Source organism: Panthera pardus, unplaced genomic scaffold (genome assembly GCF_024362965.1).
Source record: "Panthera pardus isolate Hobbes unplaced genomic scaffold, ASM2436296v1 HiC_scaffold_24, whole genome shotgun sequence".
Classification (NCBI taxonomy): domain Eukaryota; kingdom Metazoa; phylum Chordata; class Mammalia; order Carnivora; family Felidae; genus Panthera; species Panthera pardus.
In genome coordinates this window covers 18,786,082-18,809,780 of record NW_026526810.1, presented here as the reverse complement: position 1 = coordinate 18,809,780, position 23,699 = coordinate 18,786,082, and the positions used below count along the sequence as shown (strand labels likewise).

The 23,699-nt window shown below is 38.7% G+C and overlaps 2 protein-coding genes across 2 annotated transcripts in view; one reads left to right on the top strand and one right to left on the bottom strand.

Moving 5' to 3' along the window:
- Positions 1-9,399, bottom strand: part of GABRA5 (gamma-aminobutyric acid type A receptor subunit alpha5) — an 83,083-nt gene extending 73,684 nt beyond the window's left edge. Inside the window, exons 1-3 of the mRNA XM_019435793.2 lie at positions 9,338-9,399; positions 7,697-7,755; positions 7,154-7,310 (exon numbers count right to left, since the gene is read on the bottom strand). Of these exons, the coding sequence (XP_019291338.1) occupies positions 7,154-7,239 (86 nt within the window). The 5' untranslated portion in view covers positions 7,240-7,310; positions 7,697-7,755; positions 9,338-9,399. The remainder of the gene's footprint in view (positions 1-7,153; positions 7,311-7,696; positions 7,756-9,337) is intronic.
- Positions 1-23,699, top strand: part of GABRB3 (gamma-aminobutyric acid type A receptor subunit beta3) — a 451,589-nt gene that overhangs the window by 64,983 nt on the left and 362,907 nt on the right. The window lies entirely within an intron of this gene.

Genomic DNA, 23,699 nt, shown 5'->3' with positions numbered 1-23,699 from the left:
TTCACTGCAGCCCAGCTCAGAATCATACCGCCTACAAGGTAAAAAGTCGGTCTCCCATCTCATAGGCCACACCCCCTTCATCTAAACCTACCCACTTCCCTAGACTCTCCCCAACCACACAGGATGCCCCCTGTGTGTGATTATGCTGCACAGGAACCATCCTGGTGTTTATTACACATGGTTTTCCCTCCATCCCTAATAATTCCTATCATCAATTACATTTGTTGTAACATATCAGGTCTTTAACATGTCTTTCATTCACCTTATATTCCCTTCCAGTTAGCATTCCATTCTTTGCCCCTCTTCTACTCAAAACTCACTGAAGAGTTGTCTATACTAGAAATCTCTGCTGCCTTTCCTTCCTTCTCTTGGACCCACTCCAGTCTGGCTTTCACTGCCTACATCCCAAAGAAGCCTTTCTTCTAGATGCTACTGCACAATGCCCAATCGAACAATCAGCTCTCAGTCCTTATTTGACCACATCTCCCTTCTTACAACACTTCCTCCTCTTGGCCTCAGGATGCTGCCCTCTTTGTTCTTCCTATATTCACTGACCTCCTCCTCTCACTTGCCCCCACCCCCTTGCCTTTCTAAACTTACACAGGGCACAGTCCAGGGACCTTTTTTTGGTTTATATTCAATCCCTAAATGATCTCAACCAATCTAATGGCTTTAAATGTCTCCCATATATGAAAAACTTGAAGTTCATGTCTCTAGCCCCAATCTTTTTTGAACTCTGGACCTCTGTATCCAATGGCTGTCTGGCCACTTGGATATCTAACAGGGCTTAACATGTCCATAACTGCACTGAAGATTTTCACTAGAACCTTTTTAACTACTGTCTTCTCCAGCTCAGCAACAGGCAATTGAATCTGTCATGTTTTCAGCTCAAATACCAGTGGGGGGAAGGGGGTCATCCTTGACTCCTTTCTTTCATGCCCATGTCAATCTACTAACAAACCCCACTGGCCAAAAATCATCCCTCCCCTGGGTCACTGCATTCGCCTCTTAACTGCCCTGACTGCTCCTTCCTTTACTAACCACCCCTGCCCCAGATTCTGTTCTATCCTCCACTCAGCAGCCAGAGCAAGTTTTAAAGTTTAAGTCACATTACTGTCACACCTCAATTGGATCATACTTCACTCCTACTTAAAACCAATCCCAGACCTTCTTTGACTTACAAAATAAGAGCCAACTGCTCTTCCTGGTACTACCCTAGGATGGCCTACAAATTCTTTCACCATATGACTCTTTCCCCTACCGCCCCACTGACCCTCTGATTATGCCTCTTACCAGTCTTTCCTTTCAATATCCTGGCCTCCTTGCTGTGCCTACCATCCAAGCATGCTGATACACTCGCTCCTCCTCTCACTTGTTCAGCCTTCTCCATGAACCGCACTGCTCACATCCTCACATCCCTCAGATGTTTGTTCAAGCATCTACCTTCAGTACACTCACTGTCTCCTACTCTAAATAATTCTTAATAGCAATTGTGACCCAACTGACATGTAAAAACCAGAATGCACCCTCCTTGAAGGCATGCTCTACTCTGCCCACCACAGGAACTCAGCACCTAGAACAGTGCCTGGAACATAGTGAGGACTCAATACACATTGATGCTACTAGCAGCAGGGCAATGTTCTCCACCATGCTCACATTGTAATCTCAGTTTGTGACTATGGATGTACTACATTACATGGCAAGAAGACTTTGCAGACGTGATTAAAGTTATTGACTTTGCTATGCTTAGGCCCTGGCCCAGCACCAAGCTTATCCTGTAGGTCTAGCAAACTTTGGGTGTCTCCTGGTCACAACATCCAGAAAGATAGCTAGCCTATACTTAGCAACCCCTCCCTACCTGGCCTTGTTTCAGCATTTAGCATACATTCAGCAACATATCCTTCACATCAGCCCTGTGACGTAGGATCCATTATTAACTCCACTTTGAGATTAGGAAACTGAGTTGCAGGCAGGTTTAGAAATTCCTCTGTAGCCACACAGTGAGCATGCAGCAACAGAGATCAGAGCAGCCTGACTCCTCTCTGTCAAAGTGATACCTAGTGCTATCTCTATAAACTTAACAGGGGTCCTAGAATAGGATCTAGTTTGATTATAGAGTGATGGCCCAATTTTTTTGTTTTGTTAAAATTGAAAATGATCTGGTCTTGGATTTCATTTATTTTTAGGTTTGCTTTTTGGTTTTGAAATAACTTGTTAAATAAATACAAATGAAATAGAGTTTTCAGTGAACTGCTAAAGCCTGTTTCCTAGCATATCTTACTTTTACTATCATATCCCTTCTCTATAATATTTTATTTCATAGGACGTATTTTGTGTTTGATTTTATTTGAGCTGTGGCAGACACACTATCTTTAGAACAGTGTTATTTGAGTTCTAGATTAGGACATTCTTTTGTTCCCAATCTATAGATTTCCACCCTCATTCTTTCCCTTTTGATTGCACCTTAAATATTAGACATTCTGGAGAAGGTCCTGCAATGGAGAGCACTGGTCCAGGCCCTGAGGCCTGATATGGATCCTGATTCTGAAAATTAGACACATTTCCCTATGTTCTCCAGCCTGAACTCTTTTCACTTACAAAAGGAGTTTTTTTCATAGTAGAAAATTAAATAGTACATTTTCTGAAAATGCTTTCTAGAAATGAAGGAAATATAAACCCATACAAACAATGATAATTATTGTTGCTACCAACAGAGTTCTATGATAAGATTTCTTTTTACTTTTGATTCTAATATTTTGTTCTCAAATTTCACACAAATTAAAATATGCATGTTATGCAATCGCACCTTTGTAAAAATCCAAAAGCCCATATTCTCCTTCTCCCCTTGAACCAAGCCAGTGACTCATCTTGGAGCTGATCGCCAGACCGGGTCGGCTAGGTTGGTGCTGGCCTACTGTCCTCCTAAGCTTTGCTAAGCTCACTGCCTGTTGGCATGAGGAACATGCTAAAAGTTTCCTCTATAGAGCATGTAATTGGAAGTATTTTCTTTTGGTACCTTAAAAAATGTTGGGCATTACTCTGTAGCAAGGTCTTAATCACCTTAAGACCTTAATCACCTTAATCACCAAATTTTTGCTATATGCAAGATCTACCTTTCTGATCTCTGGCCTTCTCTGCACCCTCCACTTAAGATGTCCCATCACCTGCCGGTGTCCTAACTGCTTAGGCGGTGCTTCTGTGTGCTTTTTGATAATTATTACAGTGACCATTTGTCCTGGACCTCATGAACCTGCAGCCACAGTACAGGAAGAACTTGCCATCTGGGGATTCAAAAGAGAGAACTTGCCATTTAAAAAGACATTGTGAGTAGCTGAATGATTCAGAGATTGCACTTTCTGCTCAAGCTAAAAGAAAAGAACCATCCTTGAGAATGTGTATGAAAAATCTCTCTTCATGAAACCAAAGGTACAGGTTAGCACATGCATGTAGTCAGATAAAGAATAACTTTATTCATTTTCATAAGTTACTTCTACAAGAGTCTGCTTTTAATTGCTAATTATAAAACACTGTTTACCAAAGTACATTGGAATGGTAGCTCCCATGTAATAAAATTCTAATGCACTTTTTCTTTTCCAATAGATAAACCTCTAAAATATATTTAATACAAATAAATGAATGGAAACAGATTTTACTATTATTATGTTGATAATACTCAATTTTATCTTATAATTATCATTTGTCAATTGATTCCGATAAAGTGATTTTTCAAATGATGATAAATTAATTCCAGTTTAAATTTAATATTATGCATTTTGATATTATATTGTTTCTGTGCTAGTTTTTTTATACCCTGTACTTCTGATTACTGGTCTTATTAAAATAATTATAATGATTCAAATAATACCATGTCTCCAAATGTGACATAGCATAAGGCTGACAGTTAAATAAGGCCTCTGTCCCATTATATGTTTGACTCATGCTCTGTTATGTAACTTAAAACTAATAAAAGAATTATAAAGGCTATTGAAAATGAGCTGCTGGTGACTCTAATCAAATCGAGAGAAGCAAAAGAAACAATACTCATATACTTTAAAAGCAATTTCACATTAATTATCATATAATTACCAAATATATTTTACTTATCAGATTTATAAATTTTCTGATTGCCAAATCCACATACTTGTCACAAACACTGAGTATAACCTTGTATATGCACAAAAGCTCACACTTGCCTCTTTCCTTTGGCTCACTGACCAGTCTTGTGTAACCCTCTTTACCCTCCACCAGTTGTCTCGTTTCTTTTATGTATTTGCAGGAGTCAGTATTTCTCTTGTCCTAAAATGTTCAAGTTAGGACCTTGCATGCTTCTTCTTTCATCTCTATTTGGAACCCAATCACACAAACTCTTTAGGGAGGAAAGACAGAACTTACCACTCCTCTTTTTCCCCCGTAATCTCAAAACAAAAAACACTCTCTACCCCAAAGCACAGAATGGCTTTCAGAATTACATTCCCTTCCTTTATAGATTTGTTTGACTCAGACCTACTAGCAAGCTCTGTTTGGCCAAGGACCACTAGGGTTAAATCACTGAGGAGTGCTAAGTAACAAATCCTAGCAGTTACTGTCTGGGTTAGCCCCGCTCCCCGAATTTCCCTTCTCTAACTATAAGACTGGGCTAATGATGCTTAGCTTATAAGGTTCCTCCTAGGATTTACCTAAAACAGATAACATAGCAATAGGTGCTCCATATTGTGATAGCTATTTTTTTGTCAAGATTTTAAGTCAAATGAGTGTTAAGAAACTTTTTTTTGCAATTAACAAAATCATTCTTAAGTACATTTAAAGTAATAAGCAAGTGAGAGGAGCCTCGTATAATAAAGGAAATCAATAGAAACTTGTGCTCCCAGATGTTAAAATGTCTTTTGTGGCTGGTTGTTGGAAGCCACACCTTGCTAGCCAGATTTTTGAAATCCCCTTCCCATTTTGCTAGACACCCTACTTCACTAAATGCAACTAAACCCACAGGATCACAAGTTAGAAGCAGTCTGGAAACCTGACGCAAAATTCCACTTACAGGAATATCTTCTAATAAACATAGTCTCAAATACTTAAAATAGTTATACGCAAGTATGTTCACTATAGGACAATTTATAACAGCATTATCGGAAAGAATATAAACATCCTAAATTAGGAAAATACTAGATGATGAAGCATTCATGCACTGTAATAATACTCATCCATTTTTAAATCATAAATATTAAAGAGTCTGTAATAACAAAACGACATGAAAAAAAAAAGCACAGTACAAAACTGAAGGTGCGGTATGATCCCAACTATATAAAAATATCCATAGAAATAAGGGGAAGAAGACACCAAAATATAAAGGATGATAATTTCTGTGTGGGGGAATTAAGGATTTTTTTAATTGGTATTCTGTGTCTCATGTATTTTTTGCAGTTAGCAGGCATTGTTTTAGGATTGACTATTGAGCATATGTCTTAAAAATTCAAAACTCCTCCAGCAGCTAATTCTCTAGGGAAGTTGAAGGGTCTTACACCACTTGTTCAATGTTAGCTTCCAGAGACTAACAATTATCTCTCTATTTTGAAGTTAACTTCAGAAAACCACCAAATTAAGTAAGAAATAAAGTATAGCTGTGTCTAATGGTTAACCTCCATATGCACATTACTTCATATTTCAGGCTTGCATCCACCAGGAAGTGTAGAAACTTCATGAGTATGCAAAGCACAATAATAATTCAACCAAAATCTTAAAAAGAAAACATGTTTCCAATCCTAGCATATTCCTTACCTCTTAAATATTGCTAAATATATGCAGTATGTCAGTAAACATACTACCTAATGTATTAACTTGGAAATGTAAGCACTGTGTATGATTTCACTTACGCAGCTTTCATTCACGGGAACACCTGGAACAACATACTTTATAGGACTTAACAGATGGGAGAGACTTTGGAAAGGAAAATTTTCATTGAACAGATAAGGAAACTGAAGGCAGGGTAGGCGAGGTGTCCACTCAAGAGGAGCAGCAAGGCAAGAATAACAATGAATGCTCTGTTCCAAGGGAATACTCTGAATGGCTGAAAGGGCTGCAACACAGGCATGTCCCGTGCTGAGGGACAGGCATGCCCCTCACTGACCTGGGTACTGGTCCCCATGTGGGGATGGTCACAAACCTCACTCCTCGGTAGAGACATGGAAGTGTCAGAAGAGAAGAAAATGTCCAGAGGACAGAGAATGTCATGTACCTTAAGAGGGTCTTCCTTAATGGCCAGAGAGGTGTGGCCCAGAGGGGTCTCTGGGTAGCAGAGCCACTGTGTGCTTAAGATCTTTCTCTGATTTACATCAGTGCAGAGTACACTGTGGAATTTTTGGAGCTGATTTTTACAGAACAAGTGCTTGGCAACTTTTGTCATTAAATTTAATTTATTAATTATGGTCCATCAACTTCAAGTTACAATCCTTTTGATTAGCTGGAACAGTTTTGGGGAGGAGAAAAGTGTGGAGGAATATCAGCACCTATACAAACATTTACCTGGAATGTTTGTTATCGCTAGTTCGATGGAAAAAAAACATAGAATGCGTACCCTGATACTAAGGCTGAAATGAAAGAGCTTAAAGGAATCGATAATGCCCTATGCCCAGGTGTGTCTTGCAGACCTTCAGACACGACTAGTTTCTAGTATCTCCACTTGCATTCAGGTGGCTACAGTTCAAGGCCTTTGGATCAGGCCAGAACCGCTGCCAAGTCCTGTCAATTCCACATAGCGTGGGCTTGCCTTTAAAGGCAATCCCTTTGCATAATGGAACCAAGGAAGGCAATCAAAACATTGAACATTGTCTTGTCCAACAAGCAGTAACTCCTTTATGCCTGCGAGCTTTTGAATCTTGTTTTAACCTAAGTAGAAGAAAACACAGCTGATTCTGAAACCATTTCTGAAAACATAATCTGCCTCTTTTCTCTGACTCACTTCAGAGACCCCAAACGTGGCACAGCCTTGCTCAAAATGAGAGTGTGGTATAGGACAAGGACTCTATTTATTTACAATAAACTGAAGGGCAGGGGACTGCAAAGACGGCAAGTGAGGGTTTGTTGATGTACTACTCAGCAAAGTGTCTTAAAGGCACCTGTGCACTGAAAACCATAAAATAAAAGATAGATGGTAACTCACCCAAAGTGACTGGCTAAGTTCATGGAAATACAAAAGAGAAGGAGGTTTTTGATCATGATAAAGCTAGAAAACATTCCATTGTCCATTCCCAATGAGAATAATAGTTGACGCAGATGAATTTGGAATAACGGTTCCTTTCTTCAACTTGATCTTGAAGCTGAAAGGTACACAACAGGGAAAAGCATATAATGTGAATTTTTTTGTGTCCATTCCTGAAATCATATCCTACTGCTAGTACGCACAATTTACAAAGAAAGGAACCTGGCTGTCCTTCCCCAGCACGGCTCCACAGCAGGTTGTTACCTATGTCCACTGGGCAGTAAGTTGGGACATGGAAAGGAGTTACAATATGTCTTAATTTCTTTCTACTTTTACTCAGAGTGCAGACTCATTCTCCTAATTTATTTTTCCCACGTTTTACTTTGTTTTACTTTTCAGCTTATTATCAAATGACCGATTAGTCCTATTATTAGAACAAATATCTGAAATTATCTGATCAACTGTATTTTGCATTTGTCAAATCCACAAGTGGAGTCATTTTACCTTTCTGAATATTTGCCACGCGTTCAAAGCCAGCAAGCTACTCCTTGTTCTGCAATGTGCTGAGAGAAAGTATGTGGAAAGAGGGGAAAAAAGGCACATTTAAGAAACAAAGCTTCTATAGGATCACGATAATATAAGAACTGCTTTCAAAAGAGGGTTGCCACATTCTCAGCATTCTGTCCCCATAACTAAATAACTTAATAATCCTTCCATTTGGGGAAGTCTCTCAGCTCTGTGCCGGGCCCTAATTAATGCATTTGAAGTCCAGGCAGGCACAGTCCCTGGGCTCTGCAACTAACCTTAGCGAAAGAACATATTTCTCAATATGCGCATAACGCAAATAGGTGCACATGATAGAGGAACACCGCGTGTTCACAAGGAACATTTTCCCAAGGAGACCCCAGGCAAACTCCGGAACTGGGAAACATACAACAGGTACTTCCACCTCAGAAGCGAAGGCCCTCGTGTCAAGAAGGGCAGGGTGCCATGCGGTGGTCTCCTGGGCGCGTGTCCTGAGCCTTGTCGCCAGACCCGGGCGGGAGTCGGGGCGGCGAGCACTCCGCGCTGCATGCGGGAAGCCCGGGCGGCGCCTCCTACTGCCCTCAGCCCTGATCCAGGACCCCCAAAGAGAGGCTCCGCTCCCACGGTCCCCTGACCGCGGCGGGATCTTACGGGCGCAGGTGGGCTCAGGGGCAGCATTGCGGAGCCGCAGCCTGGCCACCCTGGCGCCGGCGGCCGGGCAGGGTCGGCCTCCCGCCCTGTCCGCAGCAGCGCGCCCCGCGCCTCAGTCTCGCCGACCCTTCCCGGCTCTTTGCTGGCCCTCGTACTCTCCCCTGCTCCAGCCTCAGGTCTGAGCCTCCTCAGCGAGAAACGCGTGCTGCAGCGGCGGCTCTGAGACCCCCGGCCTCAAGAAGCCCGCGCGACCCACCCGCGACACCCCCGCGGAGTCCGCACCCACCCCGCCAGCAGCTCCGGGACACCGCGCGCCTCAGAGCCCCAAGGCTGGCGGGGCCCTCCAGGTGGGCAATTTCGCCCCTCCGGCTCCAGGGACGGCGGCGGGTGTCCCCACACCCCAAGTCCTACCGGCGGGCCCGCGGTAGCTGCGCCCTGGTGCCCCGTCCGGCCGAGCCGCACAGCTCAGGCCGCCCCTGCCCTCCCGCTCTGCCTTGCCCCCGCAGTCGCCGGGGGAAAGTTTGCGCTCCAGGCTGCCCCAGGCGCCCCGCCTGCTCTCCACCTCCCATCTCGAGCCATGCAGTTCGAGGCTCGGGAGCCCGGAGGAGAGGGATGCGTGCCCGGTCGGGGCCGCCCTTCCTCTCACCCTCGACCGCATCTTCTTACCCCACTGCCGGGGAGGCAAGCCGTCGGCGAGGGTGCCGCCGCCGCCTCCGCCGCCTCCTCCTCCTCCTCCTCCGCCTCCTCCTCCTCCTCCTCTCCCCCGGCTGGCAGGCGCGGAAGGCCGGTGCGGCGTCACCGCCCCATGCTGCCAGCGCGAACTTGCCCAGTTCTCCTGGGCCGAGCGGATCAGCCGCCCCGCGCTCCCGCCGCCGCCCTGCGGCCCCGCTCTGCGCCGCGCCCGAGGCCGCGCGCTGCCCCGCTGCAGATCCCCCCGCGCCCCCAGTGCACTCTCGCGCTCGCTCTCACCTCTCCTGAGCGCCACATGTCGTCTCTAGGATTGAAGAACGTTCCTCTGCAGAGGCGCTCCGGTAGAGGCCGCCAGACTCTCACCAAATGCGCCCTCGGGCCGGCTCAACAGAGGGGGAAGGGTTCAGCTCCAGAGGCTTGGCCTGGTTTGGGATAGGCCATACTTCTGAAGTTTCTTGATGGCTTTCAGGAACATACTGGGTGCCTTGTGTAACACCACTGGTTTCCCGTTTTTACAGAAGAACTGGGAAGGGAGTGTCAGCAAGGTTGTAGCCAGGGCCAGTGCTGGGAGTTATTCTTTTTAAGTCCAACGCTGAGCATCCCCAACCTGGTGTCCTTACTCAGTCTTCAACACACTCCTCCATGTCCTCATCTCCTATTCTCTTTAGAAATAAACTCGTTTATGAGACTTTTTAAAAAATAATTTTATCTGCAATTCATTGCTACAGGAGGGAAAGCCAGAGCAAAACTGGATTAAATTAGAATTAAACCCTTACCTACTTGCAGTATACATTTGGCGTTTGTTTGTTTGTTTGTTTGTTTGTTTGTTTTTTCCTGAAGTGTTATTTCTTGACAAGAAGCCGCTTGTCAATGACAAGGGGCTGTGGGTCTGAAGACCTGAGAATAGGCCTGGGGTTGAGCGGAGGAAGCTCGCCAAGGAGCGCTCCTAGGACCCAGACATGGGTGCACTGCACCCATGCACACAAGGGCTTCAACACTGGGGTTTGTAGGAGTATGTCTGTCTCTGTCTCAGTGGTGCAGAGCAAAGAGGTGGCACGAATGACAACTGGAAGGAAATAAGGTCCCCTTCAAGCGACAAAACAAGATGGATGCAAAAGCAAGCACCTTCCTTAAATTTAAGATTGCAGCATCTTGTTTACCCAGGAGGTGGATGCCTCTTGACTATGAAAGCCTCCAGGAGAAAATGTTCAAGATTTAAAGTTAAACCACCAAGAACACGATGAGATTTATACTGTTATCCTGTATCTTTTGTGACACTGAATTGTTTATAGTCACTTTTAACAGAATAATTGTGAGAAAAGGCAAATTTCTAACTCTGCTTCAGAAAGGATCTTTAAGTGTGTGAAGTCACTGTATTTTTCAGTTATGCCTAATACTCTGTATTCCAAATCTAAGCTACCTGCTGGTACTTTTACACATTTCAAAAATTCCAAGATTCTCCAAAAATAAGTAATTGTAAATATATTTCTGAACAGGACATAAAAAGGTATGAATGTTGCAAATACACAAGAGGTGTTATTCTGAACATACATTTAGCCACAGTATTAAATCATTCTGATTCTAGTGGTTCTACATGAAATACAAATTACATAAAAGGCTTATTTGAAATTCTGGTTCTAAACTGGTCAACTTGAACACATACATTTCTTCATTTTCTAATTTTTCAAAAGAGATAACACTGATAAGTTTGTTGATGGTCAAAATCATTAAATTAAAAACAATCAGAATCAACTTAATGTAATTCTCACCTATTAGGTGTTAGGATTCTAGGTTCGGAGATACCTGTGATAGCTGCTCTTCTCTTAGGATTAAACAGCGTAGGGTAAATGAAAGGGTTCAAAAAACTAGTGAATCCAAAAGTTTACAGATTATGAAACAAAGTCATTCAGAAATTTATGAAAAAAAAAATTTGTGGATATTCCAGGAATTACTTTTGGATTAGTGAGAGTTACATACATTAATTCTTCACAATAATACCTTATCAAGGTGTCACGGACAAATAATGAAATATAAGTGAATTTATGTTCTTTTGATGAATTATTTAAAAATTTTCCATATTTTGGGTAAGCTTTTTATCAGTTTTAATTTCAGTACATATTATTGAATATATGGACATTGTTAAGTAAAATCTAAACTTGTATTCAATGTAAACTTGTAAAATCTAAAATTGTATTCAAGCATGGGGCTTGGATACTTACCGTCTCCCTGTGATAAAATGGTAACGCAGTCTCTAAAATAAACTAAAATGTTTATTTTAACATACAATTCAGTGTTTGCCCTGAGGAATAATGATCTATCAACTGAATTCCCATTTATTCCATTAATATTTTCCCTTTTATTGAATGACATAAAGAAAAATAGTTACACTTCTGCAAAGCAGTAGAGGGCACCCCAGTTCCACATAACCTCAGGGTTAACCAGTCTCACTTTTAATTTAGTTTCCAGTGTGAGAGCCTAAAATAGCCGAACTTGGGGATGCTGGGCAATGGGTGGAGCATTTGCCCCAATAACATCCACTGTATGCCATCCAAAACAGAGATAGGGAAGGAAGGCTCTGTGTGAGTAGGTGTTGCAGAGATGGCTAAAACATGGGAAGCAATGTCACCATGAGGAAACAGAGCTTGACAAGAAGTTGAGTAGAGGATGTCATAAGCCAAGAGCCCATTTAACAAAATAAAGCATTTTTGTGGAACTGCATGTAATTTTGTATTTATTAAAAATGAGGGTAAAGAAAGAAAGAGGTAAGATGAGGCAGATACACAGAGGCCAGGTTAAAGAAAACAGGAAATGTGGAGCTAAGGAGTTAACTTCCTCCTGCCAACAAGAAAAAGCTACTGAATAGTTTTGTTGGTCCGAGGAAGGACATGATTGTAGAAGAGATTCACCCTGGGAATTGTATAGGGGAAAAAAAAAGTGTTGGGAGGAGACAAATCCAGGCCAGAAACAGGTAAGAATATCACAGTGCCAGCCCACGGTGGGAATTTAATAAATACTTCATTAATGGAACGATAAACTCATTGATTCTCAGGTATTCAAAGCACAATTTTAAGTGCTTTGCCCAAATGGAAACAAGAGAGTCTTTTTTTTTTTTTAATGTTTATTTATTTTTGAGAGACAGAACATGAGTAGAAGAGGGGCAGAGAGAGGGATGGAGACACAAAATCTGAAGCGGGCTCCAGGCTCCGAGCTGTCAGCACAGAGTCCAACGCGGGGCTCAAACTCACAAACTGGGAGATCCTGACCTTAGCTGAAGTTGGATGCTTAACCGACTGAGCCACCCAGGCACCCCAAGAGAGTTTTGACTGTTAAGGAAACAGACAGGTCAAGTCTGACTAGAAGAAGGAAAATTCCTAGGAAAAGATGACAACTGATTTGGACTCAGAAAAAGAATTTGGACAGAAAATATCAGAAAAAGCAAAAGAAAGAGTAGGAAGAAGGGTAGAAGGTACAGGATGCTCTAAGTAATAAATACTCCATTCACAGAAAGCATACTCTGTGTTTTCAATCCATCATGTATTTATTTTATTTTCACTTTATTTAAGTTACAGCTCACATATTAGCAATCTGAAGGCTACATGTATACTATGGCCATGTTTTAATTAGCCAGCACTGTTTTAAAATAAATTAGAGGAACACCTGTGTGGCTCAGTTAAGCATCTCTTCATTTCAGCTCGGGTCATGATCTCATGGTTCATGATATCAAGCCCCGCTTTGGGGTTTGCACTAACAGCTCACAGCCTGTTTGGGATTCTCTCTCTTCTCTCTCTCTGCCCCTCTCCCCACTCATGTGCATGATTGTGCTCTCTCTCTCTCTCTCTCTTTCTCTCTCGAAAATAAATAAACTTTAAAATATATTAGAGACAATTAAAAACCAGGTTTCACATTAATAAATAAATAAGCAAATGAGTGAGTAAATAACTACTCTAAATTTCTGGCTTTTCTTAAAAGAGAAAAAATAGAAAACAGATTTAGCAATAATAAGCATACATTCCCATCTTCTCATCCTACCCCACTCTACTTGTGGGCATGGGCTCTTTAGAACATTTTTTTCTTTTTACACTTAGCCTGCCCCCTTCAATCTGCCCCCCTTACCTGGCAAATATAGGGGCGCCTGGGTGGCTCAGTAGGTTAAACATCAGACTTGGGCTCAGGTCATGATCTCGCGGTCTGGTCGGTGAGTTCCAGCCCCACATCAGGTTCTGTGTTGACACCTCAGAGACTGCAGCCAGATTTGGATTCTGTGTCTCCCTCTCTCTCTGCTCCTCCCCTGCTTGTGCTGTGTCTCTGTCTCTCATAAATGAATAAATGTTAAAAAAAAAACTATGTTACCTGACAAATAGAACCAACTGAGGTTTTTAAAAAGATTTACAATTTTTAATTCTGATTTCACTTTTCTCTGTCACTGGCTTGGTAGTTGTATCTATTTTATTTTGTTTTGTTCTAGTTGCTTTAGGGTTTAAAATAGATACCTTTAAAATAATACATAGTCTACCTTTAAATTACATCATTTCATGTATAGTATATGAATCTTACAATATGCTTCTATTTTTTCTCTGTCCTATTTGCTGTTGTTGTCACACATGTTCTACATAGGTTAATTGTTAGTCAATTGTCTTTTAACAATCATCTCTTTTGTTTAATACCAGTAAAATATAATATAAAATTTACATTTAAATCTATTTAAGTGTACAATTAAGTGACATTAAGTTCCCTCACTGTGTTGTGCAACAAACACCACTATCCATCTCCAGAACTTTTTCATCATTCCCAGCTGAAACTCTATAACTACTAAATAACCCACCCTCAGCTCCTGTTAACTACTGCTCTATTTTCTGTCACTGAAGAATTTGACTGTTCTAGGTACCTAATATCAGTGGAATCATATAACAATTCTTCCTTTGTGTCTTCCTCATTTTACTTGTCATAATTTTTTTTCAGGATTCATACATGTTATAGCACATATTTGTACTTCATTCCTTTTTAAGGCAGAATAACATTCCACAGTATGTATATGTCAAAATTTGTTTATCCATTCATGTGTATGTGGACATGTAGGTTGTTTCCACCTTTTAACTATTGTGAATCATGTTGCTATGAACATTGGTGTACCTATTCAAGCCTCTGCTTTCAATTCTTTTCTATGTATACCCAGAAGTACAGTTTTGGGATCATAGGGTAATATATATTTAATTTTTTGAGAAACTGGCATGCTGTTTTGGATAGTGGCTACAGTATTCTGCATTCCTAAGAGCAAGAGTTCCAATTTCTACACATCTTCAACAACACCTGTTTTCCATTTTTGTTTTTTGTTTTATAAGTCTCTGTTATTTTGATTTGCATTTCCCTAATGATTAGTGATGTTGAGCACCACATAATGTGCTTATTGGCCATTTTTTATATCTTCTTTCAAGAAATGTCTACACAGATTTGCTCAGTTTTGAAATAGATTATTTCTTTTTTCATTTTTGTGTTATAGGAGGTTTTTTTAATATATTCTGTATATTAATCTCTTACCAGATATATGATTTGAAAATATTTTCTCCCATTATGTGTGTTGCTTTTCTATTCGATTGAGAGTGTCTTTTGATGCACAAAATTTTAAATTTTAATGAAGTTCACCTTGTCTATTTTTTGTTACTGTTGCCTGTACTTTTGGTGTACATTGCAAGTAACCATTGTCAAACCAATTGTCAAATTCAGTCATGAAGCTTTCCTCTATGTTATTTTCTTCAAGTTTTAGCTCTTACATGTGCATCTTTGATGTATGTTGAGTTCATTTCGCATATGGTGTTAGGTAAAGGTTCAAGTTAATTCTTTTGGATATGAATGCACAGTTTTCTAAACACTATTTGTAGAAAATACTTTTTTTTCTGTCACTGAATGATCTTGGCATCTTTGGCAAGTCATTTGACCATATATGCAAGGATTTATTTCTAGGCTTTTTAGTCTGTCTTTATGCCTGTACCACACTGTTTTGTTTACTGTGGTTCAGTGTGAGTCCTCCAACTTCATTCTTCTTTTTCAAGATTGTTTTAGGTATTCAGTGGTCCTTGAGATTCATGTGAATTTGGAAAATGTTTTTCTATTTCTGTAGAAAATAATGTCACTGGGATTTTGATAAGGATTGTGTTAAATTTGTATATCCCTTTGAGTAGAATTTGCATCATAACAATATTAGGTCTTCCAATCATTGAACAGGGAATATTTTGTCATTGATTTAACTCTTCTGTAATTTCTTTCAGCTACATTTTGTAGTTTTCATTGTACAAGTCTTTCACATCCTTGCTTAGGTTAATTCCTAAGTATTTTATTATTTATGCTACCTTCATACATAGAAAAAGTAATACAGTTGACTCTTGAGCAACACGGGGGTTAGGGAAGCTACCATTCCATGCAGTCAAAAAGTTATGTATAACTTAACTACTAATAGCCTACTGTTGACCAGAAGGCTTACTGATAGTCAATTAGCACATATTTTGTGTGATATATATGTATTATATACTGTGTTCTTACAATAAAGTAAGCAAGAGCAAAGAAAAAGTTATGATGAAAATCATAAAGAAAAGAATATACATTACCATTTTCATCCATTCTGTTGCAAAAAGCAAGATTTCATTCTTTTTTTAGGGATAAATAATATTCTGTTGTGTATATATAAACCACATTTTCTTTTTCCATTCATTTGTTGATGGACACTTAGTTTATTTCCATATCTTTGCTATTATAAATAATGTTGTAATGCAATGGGAATGCAGCTGTCTTTTGGAGTTAGTCTTTTTGTTTTCTTCAGATAAATACCCACAAGTGTAATTGCTGGATCATATGGTAGTTCTATTTTTAGTTTTTTGAGGAACTCCATACTCTTTCCCATAGTGGCTGCACCAACTTTCACTCCCATCAATAGTGCACAGAATTCCTTTCATATCCTCATCAACACTTGTTATATCTTTTCTTTTTGGTAATAGCCATTCTAATAAGTGTGAGGTAATATCTCATTGTTTTGATTTGCATTTCTCTGGTGATTAGTGATGTCAAGAATCTTTTAATGTACCTGTTGGTCTTCTGTATGTGTTCCTTGGGAAAATGTCTGTTCAGATCATCTGCTTATTTTCTAATTGGACCATTTGGTTTTTTGCTATAGAGTTGTATGTGTTCTTCACATATTTTGGATTTATCCACTTATTGGATATATGATTTGCAAATATCTTCTCCCATTTATGAGGTTGCCTTTTCATTTTGTTGATGGTTTTCTCTGCCATGAAGACACTTTTAATTTGATATAGTTCCACTTATTTATTTTTGCTTTTATTGCCTTTGTTTTTGTATAAACCCAAAAACTCATAAGCAAAACCAAGACTGATGTTAAGGAGTTTACTATCTACATCTATGTTTCTTCTAGGAATTTTATGGTTTCAGATCTTACATTCAATTGTTTAATCCATTTTGAATTAATTTTTGTGTATGAAATAAGATAGTTTTCCAGTTCCATCTTTTTTTTTTTTTTTTGAGAGAGAGAGAGCACAAGTTTGGGAGAGGGGTGGGGAGAGAGAGAGAGAGAGAGAGAGAGAGAGAGAGAGAGAGAGAGAGAGAGAATTTCAAGCAGGCTCCATGCTTAACACAGAGCCTGATGTGGGGCTTAATCCCACAACTCTGGGATTGTGACCTGAGATGAAATCAAGAGTTGGACATTCAAACAACTGAGCCACCCAGATACTCCTCCAATTTCATTCTTCTGCATATTGCTGTCCAGTTTTTTTTCCAACACCACTTATTGAAGAAACTCTCCTTTCCCCACATGCTCTTGGATACTTTGCCATAACTTAGTTGACCATTGACACATGGTTGATTTCTAGGTTGTCTATTCTGTTCCATTGATCTATATGTCTATTTTTATGCCAATACCATACTGTTTTGAATACATAGTTCTGTAATGTAGTTGAAATCAGGGTGTGTGATACCTCTGGGTTTGTTCTTCTTTTTCAATATTGCTTTGGATACTCAAAGTATTTTGTGTTCCCATACAAATTGTAGAATTTTTTTCTTTAGTTCTGTGAAAAATGCCATTGGAATTTTTATAGGGATTGTGTTGAATCTATACCCAAGATTACTTTGGGTAGGTTGGACATTTTAACAATATTAATTCTTCCAATTCATAAGCGTAGAACGTCTTTTGATTTATTCGTGTCTTCAGTTACCTTCATCAATGTTTTATAGTGTTCAATGTACATGTTTTTAATCTCCTTGGTTAAATTATATCTAGGTGTTTTATACTTTTTGATGTGATTTTATACGAGATTTAAAAATATTTCTCTTTCTGATAGCTCATTATTAGTGTATAGAAATGCAATTGATTTCTGTAGGTTGATTTTGTATCCTGTAACTGCTGAATTTATTTATTAACTCTAACACTGTTTTTTGTAAAGTGTTCAAGGTTTTCTATATATAATATTTTGTTATCTGCCATTAGTGACAGTTTTACTTCTTTTCTAATTCGGATGCATTTTGTTTATTTTTCTGCCCTACTTGTTGTGGCTAGGACTTCCAATACTATGTTGAATAAAATTGGTAAGAGTGGGCATCTGTGTCTTTTTCCTGATCATAGAGAAAAAGCTTTCAGCCTTTCATTGTTTTGTATTATGTTAGTTGTGGACTTGACACATATGACCTTTATTATGATGAAGAATATTCTCTTTATATTCACTCTGTTGGGAGTTTTTATCGTAAATGAATTTTGAATTCTGTCAAATGTTATTTCTGCATCTATTGAGATATGTATGGTTTTATTTCTCATTTTGTTAATGTGGTATATCATCTATACTGATATGCAGATTTTGAACCATTCTTGCAACCTGGAATAAATCTCAATTGATCATAGTGTATGGTCCATTTAGTGTATTGTTAAATTTGATTTTTTAATAGTTTGTTGAGCATTTTCACTGTATTAATCAGGGATATTGACCAGCAATTTTCCTTTTTTGTGTCTTTGTCTGGTTTTGATAGCTGGGTAATGCTGGCCTCAAAAATAAGTTTGGATGTGCTCCCTCTTCTTTTATTTTTTGGAAAAGTTTAAGAACGATTGATATTAACTCTTCTTTGAATGTTTGGTAGAAATTAAGTGAAGTTGTTTGGTCCTGAGCTTCTATTATTAAGGAATTTTTAAATTAAAAATTTGAATTCAAATTGGATATTGTTCCAATATCCTTATTAGTCATGGGTCTGATAAGGTATTTTGTTTCTTCATGATTCCTTCTTGGAAGGTTGTATGTTTCTTGGCATTTAACAGTTTCTTCTAGGTTTCCAATGTGTTCATGTATAATTGTTCATAGTAGTCTCTTATATTCTTTGCATTTCTGTGGTATATGTTGTAAACTCTCTGCTTTCATTATGATTTTATTTATTTCAGCTCTCTCTCTCTCTCTGTGACTAAAGACTTTGTACCTAAAGTTTTGTTAATGTGGTTTATCTTCTTAAAGAACAAACTATAGTTCTATTGATCTTTTCTATTGTCTTTTTAGTCACTATTTCACTAATTTCTGGTCTTATCTTTCTTATTTCCTTTCTTTTATTAACTCGGGAATTCATTTTTCTTTGTTGTTCTTTTTAGCTCCTCTGGATGTAAGGTTTGGTTTTCAACTTGAGATTTTTCTTGTTTCTAGAGGGAGACCTGTATTGCTATAAACTTCCCTCTTAGAAATGCTTTTGCTGTGTTCCAGAGGTTTTGGATCATTGTGTTTTCATTTTCATTTGTTCCCATGTACTTTTTAATTTCTTCTTTGGTTTCCTGTTGACCCATTCATTGTTTAGTAACATGTTATTTAGCCTCCATTTATTTGTGTTCTTTCCATATTTTTTTCTTATGGTTGATTTTAGTTTAATAACATTGTGGTCAGAAGAGATTCATGCCATGGCTTCCATCTTTCTGTATTTGTTGAGCCCTTATTTTGTGGCCTAATATGTGATCTATTCTGGAGAATGTTCCATGTGAACTTGAAAAGAAGTGTATTCTGCTGCTTTAGGATGGAATGTTCTGAATATATCTGTTAAAATCCATCTGTTCCAGTGTGTCATTCAAAGCCTCTCTTTGTTGATTTCCTGTTTGGATAATCTATCCATTGATGTAAGTGTGGTGTTAAAGTCCCCTTTAACAATTATTTTATTACTATTGATTAGCTACTTTTTGTTTGTTATTATTTTATGTATTTGAATGCTTTATGTTAGTTGCATACATATTTACAATTATTATATCTTCTTGCTGGATTGCCACCTTTATTATTTATATAGTGTCCTTCTTTGTCTCTTGTTATACTCCTTGTTTTAATGTGTATTTTTCTGATGTAAGTATTGCTATTCCGGCTTTTTCACATCAATTTGCATGATAATTGTTTCTCCAATCCCTCCCTTTCAAACTTCAGGTGTTTTTAGGTTAAAATGAGTCTCTTGTAGGCAGCATATAGATGAGTCTTGGGTTTTTTTTTTAATCCATTCTTTTAATTTTTGTCTTTTGATTCGAGCACTTAGTACTTTTTAATTCAAAACAGTTATTGATAAATGTGTATTTAGTGCCATTTTATTCCCTGTTTTGTGGTTGTTTCTGAAGATTTTCTCTGATCCTTTCTTGTCTTTCTCTCTTTTGTGGCTTGCTGATTTTGTTTAGTTCTATATTTATATTTCTTTCTCCTTATTATTTACACGTTTATTAGTGTTTTTTATATATGGTTACCATTAGGTTTGTATATAACCTTTTCTGCATATAGCAGTCTATATTAAGTTGAAGATTGTTTAATTTTGAACACATTCTTTTCTTTTTGTTCTTGACCACATTACAGGTATATGGTGGCATATTTTACATTCACTTTTCTGTGAGTTCCTTGACTGATATTTTACTGAAATGTTTATTTTTACTTCTTTTGTTTTTCCCAACTTTATACTATCACTTTTGATTTTTCCTTTCCACTGGAAGAGTCCTTTTTAATATTACTTACAGGGCTGGTTAAGTAGTCTGGGAAACTCTTCATCTCTCTTTCTATTCTGAATGACATCTTGCTGGATAGAATATTCCTGGCTGCAGATTTTTCCCATTCAGCACTTTGAATATATTATGCCATTCCCTTCTGGCTTGCAAAGTTTCTGTTGAAAATCTTCTGCCTACCTTTGGGCTTTTCCTTTGTTAAGTTACTCTCTTCTTTTGTCTTTTTGCTTTTAAGATTTTTTTTCTTTATCATTATATTTTGCCAATTTAATTAGAATATGTCTTGGTGTATGTCTACTTATGTTGATTTTGGCTGGAGTTTTCTGTGCTTCCTGGATCTGGATATCTGCTTTCCTCTTCAGAGTAGGAATGTATTCAGCTATTATTTCTTCAAATAAGACTTTTGCTCCCTTCTCTCTCTCTTATTCTTCTGGGACTCCTATAATATGAATGTTGTTATGTTTGATGGAATCCCTGAGTTCCCTAGGTCTTTTCTCATTTTTGTGTAATTGTTTTCTCTTTTCAGCAGATTTCTTTTCATTTCTCTGTCTTCTATGTCACTACTTTGTTCCTCTGCTTCTTCTATTCTGCTCTTCATGCCATCAAGCATATTTCTCATTTCATTTATTAAGCCTTTTATCTCCATTTATCTCTGCTATGTTATTCCTTATCCTCTGTCCTAAGGGTCTTATTCATGTCTTCTATTCTTTTCTCAAGTCCAGTGAGTATCCTTGTGACCATTGCTTTAAATTCTAAATCAGCCATGTCACTTATATCTCTTTCACTTAGATCTCTGGCCATGGCTTTGTCCTGTTCTTTCATTTTAGATCAATTTCTCCATCTCCTCATTTTGTCTGCCTCTCTGTGTCTGTTTCTTTGTGTTAAGATAGTCAGCTGTGTCCTCTCTTTTTTTTTTTTAAACGTTTATTTATTTTTGAGACAGAGAGAGACAGAGCATGAATGGGGGAGGGTCAGAGAGAGAGGGAGACACAGAATCGGAAACAGGCTCCAGGCTCTGAGCTGTCCGCACAGAGTCCGACGTGGGGCTCGAACTCACGGACTGCGAGATCATGACCTGAGCCTAAGTCGGACGCTCAACTGACTGAGCCACCCAGGCGCCCCTCCTCTCTCTTGAAAGTAGTGACTTTATGAAGAAAAGTTCCTGGAATGCCCTGCAGTGCACTGTCCCATGTTTACCAGAAACTGGAATTTCAGGAGAATATCCTATGTGTGTTGCTTATGCCCTGCTATTGTGTCTGAGTCATTTTTCCTTTCAGGTATCTGCACTGATAGTCTGCATGTTGTGGGTTGTGCTTGCTCTCTGTGGTGTTACTGGGACCCAGGCAGGCCGGCTCTGAAGGGGTATGCCCACAGGGGAACTTGGAAGTAGGGCAGCACTGTTAGCAAAATTTGCATTGGAACACTAGTCCTATTCTGGGTTCCCCCAAAGCACTGTGGCAGCTGGGAGCTGTGTGCTGAGATGGCCAGGGGCATGAGGCTGGGTGTGGCTTGAGTGATGGCTGTGCGGGGCTGGGCTTAGAGTGGGATGGTGGCTGGGGTGCACAGCTGTGCATGGCATGCAGTGGCAACTTTCTACCCGGTGGCTGGTCATGGAGCACAACAATGGCTGGGGCATGGGGTTGGGCTCTATGATGCAACTGGGCAGGATGCATGTGAAACTTTAACACAATTTTCTCTGATCTCTGGGTTGAAGCTACAAGTGTCTGCGCAGACCTGCCTCCTGCAGGTGGCTCTGTACTTATGCTGGAAGGCAGGGGCTAAAAATGGCACCTACCAGCTCCCTCCTTTTCAAAGAAGTCCCCCAACACGTTCCAAAATCAGTATGAACAGATCTGTCTCCTGTTTGTCCCAGAATTATGCAAATTGTCATTTTTGTGCTCCTTCTCTGGGCAGGTTGTTGTCTCTGACCACCCCCCCCCCCCAGCTCACCCAGCACTAAATCAACTTTTAAAGCTCTAGGCTCCAAGTCCCACTGGTTTTACCAAATTACAGAATTCAGCCCCTCTGGTTTTTAAACCAATGAAGATTATTCTTCTTCTCCATGTAAGCTCCCTGGTACAAGGGCCCATTTCTCTACCCTCTCTGTGCACACAGCTCTCTCCTTCCTGGGGGCAGACTCCTTTTGCCTTTCTGACCTCCTTAACCTTTCAGATGCAGCTTCTTCTTTATATTTAGTTGTGGAATTTGTTCTGCCAGTATTCAGATCACTCTCTGGTTTATTGTCTTGGATGTAGAGGATATGTAGTTGTAAAACTGGGATGGGTTGAGCTCAGGGTCCTTCTACTCTCCATCTTTCCAAATTTTCTCAACTCTAAACCCATTTAGTGTAAATGCCATACAAATGACTAAATGAGTTATAAAATATTTACCTTATGAATTAATATACATATTTCACTTAATGACTAGTTCTGTAAAATTTATACGGCTTCCTGCTACTTTAATAAACATTTAAATAAATTTTTAAAAACCTGTCAAGTGGTTGCTAGGGAAATTTGAAAATTCCCAAGGAATTCCCTTCTTTATTGTTATATTTTTCAAATTTAATTACAATATGTCTTGGCGTGGGTTTTGATAGAAGTTCTCTGTGCCTATTAGATCTGGATATTTGTTTCCTGAAATAAGATAAGGTATTTGGAAGTCTCTGAGAAATATGGCACACACATGGAAAGCACTCAGCAACTGGCATCTATAATTGTTACCATATTAATTATTAAAAAATAATGAGCCATGTTCATACACACACACACACACACACACACACACACACACCTAAATAAGAGGTTATATATAGCAGAATTGTCTAATAAAGAGCTGGAACAGATAATCAAAGGAGAAAATAACATGAGGTAAAGTACTTATAGTGCAGTATCAACAGCAAAGCTAAAGGAGATAAAGAAGTATTGAAAAATAACAAAGTCAATGTATGTTAAGAGATCAGCCTAATATCAACCCAGCCCCATGGAGATCAGCCTGGAAAAGAGTAAATGTACCAATTATGACTAGACCTTGATAACTCAAGATAATATTTAATGGTTAAATTTATTCTAAGAATTCAAGCTGGGTTTAACATTTCTAAATCAATCAGAGTAATTCACTTCATAATGGAGAAAGTAAAAATATATGTATATGATCTCAATGAATAGAGAAAACAAAAAAGGTAATTTACTTAATTTGAAAGTAATCCTTTTTAAAAATAGTAGAAAACTTCATATTTAGATTAAATAGTTTCTTTAAACTGAAGGGTAATAAGAGAATTCTCATTGTTCTCACTTCTGTTTAACATTATGCAATAAGACAAGAATATAAAATTAAAATATTAGAAAATAGGAAATAAAACTTTCATTATTTACATTATTCTGTTCATAGAAAATCCAAAGTATCTAAACATAAATTGTTATAATTTAAAATGTGTTTAAAAATTTGCTAAATAAAAGACAAAATTAGCTTTCATTTCCTATGCCAGCAATAAAATTTAAAAAAAATTTAAAGGGAAATTCCTTATTATAGAGTGAAAATGTCCAATACTTAATAATCAACATTGCAAAAGACATATAAAGCCTTAATATGAAAGATATAAAATATTACTGATATAAATTTGGAAGACCTAAATAAGCATAGGAACAAACCATG